The sequence below is a fragment of the Papilio machaon genome, chromosome 16, assembly GCF_912999745.1.
Source record: "Papilio machaon chromosome 16, ilPapMach1.1, whole genome shotgun sequence".
Lineage (NCBI taxonomy): Eukaryota > Metazoa > Arthropoda > Insecta > Lepidoptera > Papilionidae > Papilio > Papilio machaon.
Window position 1 is genome coordinate 3,804,446 of NC_060001.1, and position 10,921 is coordinate 3,815,366.

General features: G+C 34.3%; 1 protein-coding gene across 1 annotated transcript; it reads right to left on the reverse strand.

Moving 5' to 3' along the window:
• Nucleotides 1-160: 160 nt before the first annotated feature.
• Nucleotides 161-10,801, reverse strand: LOC106716613 (putative glycerol kinase 5). Its single transcript, XM_045681462.1, has 11 exons — nt 10,591-10,801; nt 10,338-10,431; nt 8,140-8,309; nt 7,964-8,053; nt 6,439-6,553; nt 5,401-5,603; nt 4,546-4,777; nt 4,233-4,327; nt 1,410-1,573; nt 852-985; nt 161-507 (listed from the first exon to the last, which is right to left on the reverse strand). Exons 1-11 carry the CDS (start codon nt 10,690-10,692, stop codon nt 269-271), a joined length of 1,638 nt encoding a protein of 545 aa, XP_045537418.1. The 5' UTR covers nt 10,693-10,801; the 3' UTR covers nt 161-268.
• Nucleotides 10,802-10,921: the final 120 nt, after the last annotated feature.

The following is a 10,921-nucleotide window of genomic DNA, read 5'->3' on the forward strand; positions in this document are numbered from 1 at the left end:
TTCGTAATTATCATCAATTTATAAAATAAAAAAATCTCTTTCAAACTAGTGTTATGTAAAAAGAGAGCAAAAACCAGGTACAAATATAACTAAAAATACTACCACCAATGTTGAGTTAAAAAACTGTCATTGACCGTCACCTTAAATATCTTCAATCTTTAATATACCTAAAGAATAGATATTAGCTAATTGACCAATTATATCCAAGCCAATGTCATCTGAACAAAGGCAAGCAAAATATCATTGCTAGCAGAAACATAAGCCAGCGCTATTTATCGTGTCCGCCATTTTGTGTGGCCGCCATCTTGTTATTTTGGCGCGAAACACCGTTCGTATCGGAGACGGCTTGCGTGGCTCTATCCTCGGTATACCAGCCACACATTCTTTTCACAGCATCCTCCCAACGAGAGAACGTATATTCGTAATTCTTCTTAACATGCGCCCGCGGTGTAAAAACCTTACCGATTTTTCTTAAAGATATTATATCGTCCTTTGATTTGAATATACCTAAAATTGAATAAAGGTCTACTAGATAAATGATCTGGTCTTTTATTAGATAATTGAATTGTATTACAGTCGAACCTAGTTAAACGAGAGTCCAACAGACCGCGATATTTTTCTCACTTATAGAGGTTTCGTTCCGTATCTCGCTTATGGAGGTCGTCCGTCGTCCGGAGAGAACCGGACTCTCGCTTTTAGACGTTTCTCGCTCATTCAGGTTCGACTGTATTACATTTCAAGCTAAAGTCTAATAACACTAAAAAAACTTGAGATTGTCACCGACAAATGTGTAGTTTGTGTATGAAAAGGGTCTATTAGTTGATGTAATTGATACATATATTTGTCCTTACCCAAATGCAAGCCGACGATGTGTGCACAGCCGAGTGAGGACATCTCCACCTGCTGCGGTCTCTCCACCCTGAGACCAGTCAGGTCCGACACCAGCTGCGCGATGAAGTCATTGTTGGACACGCCGCCGTCTAATCTAAACATCTTTTTGGTTTTAATATAAACCATCCCAACAGGATTCCGTTTAAAATTAAACTCTTCAGGCGAGTCAGTGCCACTAGACGTTACAAAATTATAGAATAACTAGCCTTTGCCCGCGATTCCGTCCTCGTGGAATTACAAAAAAAAAAGTAGCCTGCGTGTTTTTCCAGACTATGTTCTACATCTGTGCTAATTTTTTTAAAGATTCAACCGCTCCAGTGATACCTTCATACAAACAACCCTCCATCCATCCATCTAAATTATCGCATTATAATATCAGTAATATAAAGAAAATAGAAGTATTGAAACTGGGACATAATCTATCTGTAATTTTTTATTCTAATCTCTTTTTTATATCTTTATAAAGTCCAAAAAAGGCTGTAACTCTTTCGTTTTTTCGTTTATGTGTGTGTGTTTACCTGATACTATGGAAAGTGTATGAAGTCTCAGAGCGTATGCAGTGGAAGAGCTGCACAGTGCGGAAGGCGATAGCCTCCAGCACAGCTCGCACGAGGTGGGCCTTGCTGGTGGACGGCTTGATGCCCACGAGCCCAGTGCCCGCGGTACAGTCGTTGTATGGAGGCTGACCACATACAAACATAGCTCTCATACATTACTTCGACCCATTTGTAGAAAAGAGTTACATCGCTTAAGTTCACATTGCAATCGGGTCAAAGATTCGGATCGTTGTCATACATACAGGAGCAAGCATAAAAATGACATGAAAAGTAAAATCAAACCTTGTATCAATAATAATAATAATAATAACGTGGGAATGTATCAAGATGTTGTAGCAATGGACAAAGGAGTCACGCCGCTTTCCTTGGCTACCACGAATTGGCGAAGGTTACCGGTACTAAGTGTCTCGGACCGCATTAGTGTATGGAAGAGCAAGGAGTTACACGGTAGGTTCCATCGCGCCTTAACAGGGCCTGATGTGGACCAATTATCCTCCGTGGCTTGGCTGCGCTTCAGCAACCTCTTTGGGGAAACTGAAGGTTTTGTCTTTGCAATCATGGACGAAGTCATCGTAACGAACAACAACCGAAAACATATTCTAAAGGATGGTACGATTGACATTTGTCGGGCATGTCGTCGTCCCGGTGAGTCTATTAGACATATCGTTTCCGGTTGTTCTCGACTTGCGGACGGTGCATACTTGCATAGACACAACCAAGTGGCCAAGATTATCCATCAGCAACTTGCCCTTAAATATGCTCTTGTGGATACTGAGGTACCTTATTACCAATACCAACCTTCACCTGTTCTGGAAAATAGCTATATCACGCTCTACTGGGATCGATCTATTATTACAGATAGGACTATTACTGCCAATAGACCCGATATAGTAATAATAGACCGGTCTGAGGGTTGTGTAATGTTAGTCGATGTCACTATTCCACATGACGAGAATCTCGTGAAAGCTGAAAAAGAAAAATTACTAAAATACTTAGACTTGGCTCACGAGATTACCGCCATGTGGCGTATGAAATCGACTACCATTATTCCGATAGTCGTATCGGTGAATGGACTGATAGCGAAGAGCTTCGACCAACATCTTAAGAAGCTCTCGCTAAACAGTTGGATTAAGGACCTGATACAAAAGGCAGTTATTTTAGAAACCGCGCGCATAGTGAGGAGGTTCCTGTCTCTGTAGCCCTCACCACTGGTTGTTTGAGTAATGGGATTCCGCAGCCGGTGGTATACTATTTTTTATATAATATATTTTGTTAATTTTTTTTTATAAAATGTATTATGTAAATAATAAGAGAATAAATGAATAAGATAATAATAAATTTAATTTATTTCAAAACACAATTATTACAAACAAATTTTAGGTTGAGGCACCCTTTTAAGTAAGTACATACTTGTGTCAGGATGCCCCGTTCTTCCATAACATATGAAATTTTATACATTTTTATTTTGTTACATTTCGTTATGACTTAGACTAATACATTGCATGTGTGTTTGCTTTTAAGTGTAAATGCGCGCGTGTTTTTGTGTTGTGTTGTGTGCGTTTAAACTGCAAGTGCATGAAAGTGTATGCGTGGAACTAGTAGTGTGAGTATTTTGGTCTATTTTGTTTCTGAATGTGTCTGTTATGGTGCGTTAAGTAACATTTCTACTTCATCATATTCTAGTTGATTAAGCCAATTCGTAACAATATTTTTTAAATCATGTAGGTTTAAATGTGACATATTTAGAATTTTATTGGTTTTATTGTATATGTATTCTGATTGTTTTTTATATTGACGCCAAGCAAAACATGTTTTTACCATACCTTCATTGATTGCTTTTTTGCTTCTTCTAGTATCCAATTTAGAATTATAGAAAACTGATTTGTGTTTTGTTATTAACAAGTGTAGTATGTATAATTTCCTAATGCTCAACAACTTGCTGTCAGCGTAAAGTAATCTCGTAGGATACCTATAGGGCTTATGGTACATGACTTTTATTTTTTATTGGTACAACCAACTTGCTCAATACTAGGGCAGAGACAGTCGTTATTCACGTTACTGCAGTCATGAATCTTTATATTGAAGTTTAACGGTTGTGTACGGTTGTTGATTGAAAAGCATATGTAATTGGTTTTTGATGTGTTTAGAGTTAATAGATTAGATTTAAGCCATTTTGTTACTTTGCGCAAACCAAGTTCAGCTGCACTACGTGTTTCCTCCCAAGTATCCCCAACGAAGACTAATGCTGTATCGTCCGCGTACGATATAACGTGTCCTTTATTTAGATTTAGGTTGCACAAATCATTGAGATACGCTAAGAATAAGGTGGGGCCTAAAACACTGCCTTGTGGTACACCAAATGATATTTTGAGATCATCACTAGTGTATTTTCCTATTTTTACCCTTTGAGTACGGTTGCTTAAATAATCTTGTAGTAGGGTTAACTGGTTTCCCCTTACACCAAGTCTTTCCAATTTTCTGATAAGGGTGGTAACACAGACGGTATCGAAGGCCTTTTTTAAATCCAAAAATACGGTCAAACATTTCTTTTTATGGTCTAGAGCATCAGTTATTTTTGAAGTTAATTCTAAAATTGCATCTTGTGTACATTTCCCTTGTCTGAATCCATATTGTGAGCGGGATAGAATTTCATATTTGTTAAAATAATTTATTAACCGTTTATTCATCAGTTTTTCTAAAATTTTAGATACAACAGGAAGAACCGAGATAGGCCTATAATTGCTGATCAATGGTATAAAACTAAAAAAAAATTATAGAACTTACCCCTAATCCGCTAAAAGCCGGTATAAAGTAAACACCATCTGTGTCTGAAACCGACATTGCTATGTCGGCAGTATCTGAAGGGTTTTCGAACAGATCTACAAGAAAAAATATTAATAAAATAAATTCACTTTAAATTAATGTCTATATGTCTGTACAATAGCATTAAATAAAAAATAAAAAAAAATCAAATAACCAGAAAGGCTGTATCTGATTGTACCCTGAGGAAAAATAGGAATCAAATAGGTTCCGTGATTTAGACTATAGGTTGACAAAGACAGTATCAGTCGGGTAAAAAAATCTATGAATTACTTACTTATACTCTGAGCCCATTTAATAACCGTAGCCGTGTCGTTATTAGCGCCTTCTGCGGAGAACACGAGCTCGTTGCCCAACCGCCAGCCCACCACTGGGTACAGGCCCGACACGCTGGCGTGTGGCGTACGCCCCGTGTTTATATTGAAAAACGTCCCCGTGCCCATCGTCAGCTTCACCTCGCCCACGTCGAAACAACACGAGCCCCACATTGATGCCGTTTGGTCAGCTATCTGGAATTCAAAACAAATCGTATTAAATACTTCAGAGGAAAAATACAGGAAGTAATCATACTAATATTATAAATGCGAATGTTTAGATGGATGGATGGATATTTGTTTGAATGTATCTCGGGATCGGTGCAACGGATCTTTATGAAATTTGGCACAGTTGTAGAACGTAATCTAGAAGAACACATAGGCTACTTATTAATTTTGGAGGAGTCGCGGGCGACAGCTAGTTAGGAAATAAAAAAAAGTTAATCCATTAAAACTTGAGTTTGTGAATAAAAAGTATTTTATAAACAACTAGCGATTGCACGCGACTTCGTCAGTCGACATTGTAATTAAACAAAACAATAGCCCAAGTGACTCCCGCAGTAAAAGTCACGTCAAAACCGGTCCAGGCGTTTCACGAGATTTGTGGACAGACAGATATATATATATAGACAAAAAATTTAAATGAAAATGAAAAATGGATGGTTGTATCCATTGAGAATCAGAGGCGGAGAAAGTATCAACTTATACATACTAGGGTTGAATAATATTGATACTTTTCATCACGGCCACCTTCAGTGATTTCATTTTAAATCTTATAATTATAAATATCTATTGCGAATAGTATCCAGAACACTCACGCAACATCTAATCGGTATAGCACATCCAAAGATCTTCGGGTCGGTACTTGTAAAGTGGTCACCCGCTGTGTCTACGACTTCTGGTAAGGCCGACATCGGTATACCGAATATCGTCATTGCCCAGCCCGCCCACTGCATTGTGAAGGGGTCAAAGAAACCCGTCGCAGACGCCGAGGATACGTCGGACATGTGTAGCTTGTTACCTGGTAACATAGCATAATTCCTGCCATATGTCAAATTTCACGTTTTTCGGTTTATATTCCGAAGTTCAATGTTAATACATATATCGTACAATCAAACAAGAATATCTGGCCCGGTGAGAGGTGATGCTAGCGGTTAGTTCTGTCAAAATATGTAAAACGTACATATACATAGGAAATAGCATAAAAGAAAAAACATGGCTCGACAGCTACTATACGAAAAGGACACTTTTTTGACATTGACTGAAGGGCGCTAGTGTGCTATCAAACATTAGTTGGACTTATTCCCATCGGGTCAAATATTCTTGCCGATCTCTACGGGTTTTCCATTCGTCGTAAAATACACGATGCGTGATATAGAAAGCTATATTACATTGTGAATCGGAAAACACGCATTCGCATTCTTTAATAATCTCAAATTATCATTTTTTCTAAGCTTTAAAATAAAACAAAAACCTTTAAGTAGACAGGAAAAATCAACTATTGCGTGACAATTCTAGAATTATGCAAATGTATTCATGATTTTATATTGCCTATTTGAATAATAAAATTCCAAGATCTGTTTATGAATAATAATTACGCTACATAGTACTATATTGTAAGTACTTCCATTTAATTATAATTAACGAGCAATGAGACTACATATTTCTTTATTTAGACAAATATTTTTTTTTTAAATTATACAAAGCATTCACGCAACCTAAAGAGATTAGCAGAGATTATCTTTTGCAACAACTCTATCCCTTCTATCCATACATCTATCAAGTCGCAATAGTACACGGATGTTGTGGTAATTAATGAAGGAGTCCTATAAACTGCGATTTGTGGAGAGAGTTACCTGTTAACTTGTATAATAGCCATGTATCCAGTGTTCCGAACATCGCATCGCCGCTCTGCACCGCACTCTTAAGTGATTGGACATTATTCAATGCCCAGACCAATCTTAATGTTGTCTGAAATAACACATTCTAAAAGTTAAGCAAAGAAAGAAACAGTTAGGGCCGTCTTAACGGGTGGGAAAATTAGTCTAGCGCCTCTACAAGTACTTAAGGTGTTTAGAAATATTGACAGAAATTCGAGGTTGCAAAAGTTTTATTAATTTTAACCACAGATAATATAATACAGTATTAATCTGAGATCGACAGGAATGTGGATCCATCAAAAGGAAGATGGAGGAAGGTGTACGGAGTTGCTCTAGTCCCTCAGATATGAGGACGACGACTCAAGGAGAATAGCCGTAGAATACGCCGCGTAAAGACCTAAAGAATATAACAATACTGTAAAATATCATAGCTAATCAAAGACCAACCAAGGTCGCGTTTTGTTTCTAATTACATGTTATCGTACTATTGTTTTTTTTTGGGTCAGCGCGATAAAGTTCTAATCGCCCTACCTGTATCTAAAAGTATTTTTAATATAATATTTAAGCAAATCCTGATCTCATTGTGAAGTAATATTTTCACCTTGCGGTTTCGACCTTCGGTCTACATAAAAAGTACGTGATATTTGTGATACTCAATTTTTTTTTAATTTACGCCAGTTACACGTCATTCCCTAGCACAAATTAGATAGAAACTTTTACATTCTCAAGTGATCTTGTTCCTAAAATATTTTATCGTACTTAAGATTTTTATCGTACAAATGAAATATATATTTTTATACCCTGCCAGTTAAATTTTTTGCAAGCATATTTAAAAGATTTCCGTTTTTTTTCTTTAGAATTTAATTAAATGAGTTACTACAATTAATTGACCTTTATTTCTGCTTACAAACATAATAAAGTTATGACGCAGAAGCAAAACTCGTTGTTAGTAGGCGTTTAAAAGATACATAAAACTGTTAAATACAATTATATTATGGACGCTAAAGTCAAATGTCAAGGACCGGCTCTTATTCAAATGAGCACTTTGAACGGGTCGCAATTTCCTTCCGAAGTTAATATTCACTTCTGTCTTTATCCTTAAAGCAAGATGTTAATTAATAAAATATAATTAAAAGTCCCACGTATTTTGAACGTGCATACACTAAATTAGTAGTACTTTAATAATTTATAAGTTAACAGTGTTAAAGTTAGCGGAAATAAAAATGGTCCATTTAAATTATTAATAACTTACAATGTATATGATACAAACTTTTCAAATACATTTGTTATTAATAAAACAAACTAAAGACGGTTTTGACTTACTAAAAATAACACCCATTGTCTGTGTATAAAACACTTATAATAAATGTATATTTTAGAAGTTTATTCCAACTTATATTTTTCTCGCTTATGGAGGTTGTCTGTCGGGAAAGGACAATGACTTTCACTTATACAGATTTCTCACTTATCTAGGTTCAACTGTATTATATTAAACAATTACCTGATTATTCGAGAATTTAAAAACACTTCCCGCTTTAAACCGTTTACTTCTCGATACCATATGTAATATATACGCTCCCACTTTTATGAACTAAAACAAAAATTAAATTAAATAAAACATATTTTCTTATCGTAAAAAAATCTATAAAGGTTTTAACATGTAATTTAGTGACAAACCTTCCATGTATATGAATTGTTCCATTCCTTGACTAGTTTATCAGCCCGTATGTCTTTCCAAGTACAGAATCTATGAAAGGGTTGACCAGTCTTACGCGACCAAGTAATAAAGGTGCTGCGCTGGGTTGAAATGCCCATCGCTGCAATTTGACCCGCAGATAGACTGGCATCTAATATAAAAACAGGCTTATACTATATGAAAATTCTAGTATAGATTATTCTTACTAAATGCCAATGTTTGATGGATGGATGGATTTTTGTTTGTAGGTATCTCCAGAACGACCCAACGGATCTCGATGAAATTTGGCATAAATTTACATCATAGTCTGGATGAACACATAGGCTACTAATTGAGATGTTTTTAATTACGCACAGACAGAGTCGTGAGCGACAGCTAGTATTTAACTAAATGCAGACAATTGTCATACTTTTTTCTACTAAGGCTTTTTGCAGTCAAAGAATTGAATTTACGACCCGCCTAAGATCGAATATCAGACTGCAAGCCATGCCAGGTATATTTTAACAAGTATATATGTTGCTTAGACATGTCTTTGATTTTCTTCGAGTTCCATTATATGTAAATATCGTGAGAGTAAAACAACATTTTAATTGACCTTCAGGGAGTTAGGATTAAATATATGATTTTAATCTTGCATTGCAAAAACCTGTTATAAGTAAAATAACCTATGATATTATTTGATTTATTTTTAAGTTGTTTTTGACTGAATTTTCATTTTGTTCTCCAAGATACATATCTTACTATATTATATATTTATAATTATAATATATTATTATTATTATATATTATTAGATATTATATTATATATATTATATATTATTATATTATAATTATAAATGCGAATGTTTGGATGGATGGACGGATATTTGTTTGATGGTATCTCCAGAATGGTTCAACGTATCTCGATGAAATTTGGCATTGATGTAGATAACAGTCTGGAAAACACATAGGCTACTTATTATGTTTATTTTTAATTCCGCGCAGACGGAGTCGCGGGCGACAGCTAGTATAGCCATAAAAATGCAAAACAAAAATGCAAGCATTTTATGTTATGGCTTAACAGATATACAAAAACTTGTTATTGTGTTTTTTATAACATTTTTGGCTCATTTACATATTTAAAATGTTGAAATTTTATTAGGATTAATGCAACAAGGAATAGTCATGATAAGGGTTTACAAAGGTTGAAGTGAGATTAACACAAAATATGTTTTATACCTTTCAGGTAAAACTCCTTGTAATAAATAACACCAATTAGTACTAGATTGCTAGCAATGTTTTGGTGAAATAAAAATTATCTGTTGATTCTAACTCTATACTCTGTGTAGAGGAAGGAAAGACACGAGCGGTAATTTGGAATATTTAGGAAAAGAATTAAAAATGAAAATAAAAATAATTGAATAAAAAAAGCGAAAAGAAATGATTAACATTGACTTGGAAGAATAAATATTTTAGAATGATACATTTTAATATAAAAAACGGAAGAAAAATATAAACATGTTCTATATTTAAAAATGTAACATTTTTAATCAAGCATATTTATGGCAACACTCTGGTTTATTCTATTGTGTGGAACATGCTATTATTTGAAGATAAAATACTTCCAGATGAAGTGTTTAATATAAGTTTGATATTTAATCATAAGACGATTTTTCAAATGTCCTTAGTTTGCATGACACATAGGACTATAGTAAAAAAATCCCAAGTTCGCGGAAATAATTAAAGGTAAAATAAACTTAAATATTTGTTAAAATGTTAATTGTTGTTATTTTTAACAAACACAATATATTAATATTTATTGTTGTTATAAAATTATTAATCAGTATTTAAAAAATTTTAGGACTAAATATATTATTAAACTTTAATATAAATTAAGATATAAAATAAATTATTTAAATATTGGAACACTGGAGGAATTTAGCACAAAAAAAAGCCTCTAGAGGTCTTCTAACATGCCTCACTTTTGTGCTAGATCACCGTTTAGACATATAAGCCTTGGCTATTTTTATTACATTTACTGACTTACCCATTGTATACCAATGGGCAGTAAATTCAAAGTAAAACTAAACATACAATGTTATGTGTAATATTTACTACAATATTTATGTATAAAGATTGTAGTAAAAAAAACTTACAAATATATAAAAATAAAAAAGTAGTAAAATTAAACAAAATTTACCTTGTAACGATTTATTCACTGCTTCATTAATGGATATCCATAGCTCCTCTGGATCAATTTCTACAAACCCAGGTTTCGGGTAATGCAAAACTACCTAAAAATTAAAATTGGAAAATAGTTTTTAAAAATCCAAGTAAACCTTATCAAAAGTTCTTTGACTACAGTTTAGTTCCAAAAAAAGAAAATATAAGGAAAGAAATTGAGATGCTTTTAAGATAAATGTTATTTTAACGACATATAGGTAAGTGAGTACCTGATTAAAGGCATTGCCTACAATTTCAGTTCTAGAGTTATAAATCACGGAACGGATAGTACTTGTTCCAATGTCCAATGATAAAATATATACTTCCTCCATTATGCCGTCTCAAGTAATTAATAGAATGTAATCGCACAGAAATAAGCGAAAACAATATAATTTTAATCCACAGAGGAAGACTTTTAAATCTCTGTTGTGAACTGCATTGTGACACTGACACATGACAAATGAAACTGACACTGACAGTGCGTATAGGAACTACTGTCAGTTGCAAGCAGTAACACACAAACTTTTTTTGAGACTAAATAAATAACTATCTTCCTAACTA

Bases quoted from the DNA above. Each gene is read 5' to 3' on its own strand.
- LOC106716613 (XM_045681462.1), bottom strand. From the start codon at position 10,692: ATGGAGGAAGTATATATTTTATCATTGGACATTGGAACAAGTACTATC. The intron at 8,054-8,139 runs GTTTGTCACTAA...TTTTTGTTTTAG, and splicing joins ACAATTCATATACATGGAAG to TTCATAAAAGTGGGAGCGTA. The intron at 986-1,409 runs GTAAACACACAC...AAAGATGTTTAG, and splicing joins TACACTTTCCATAGTATCAG to ATTAGACGGCGGCGTGTCCA.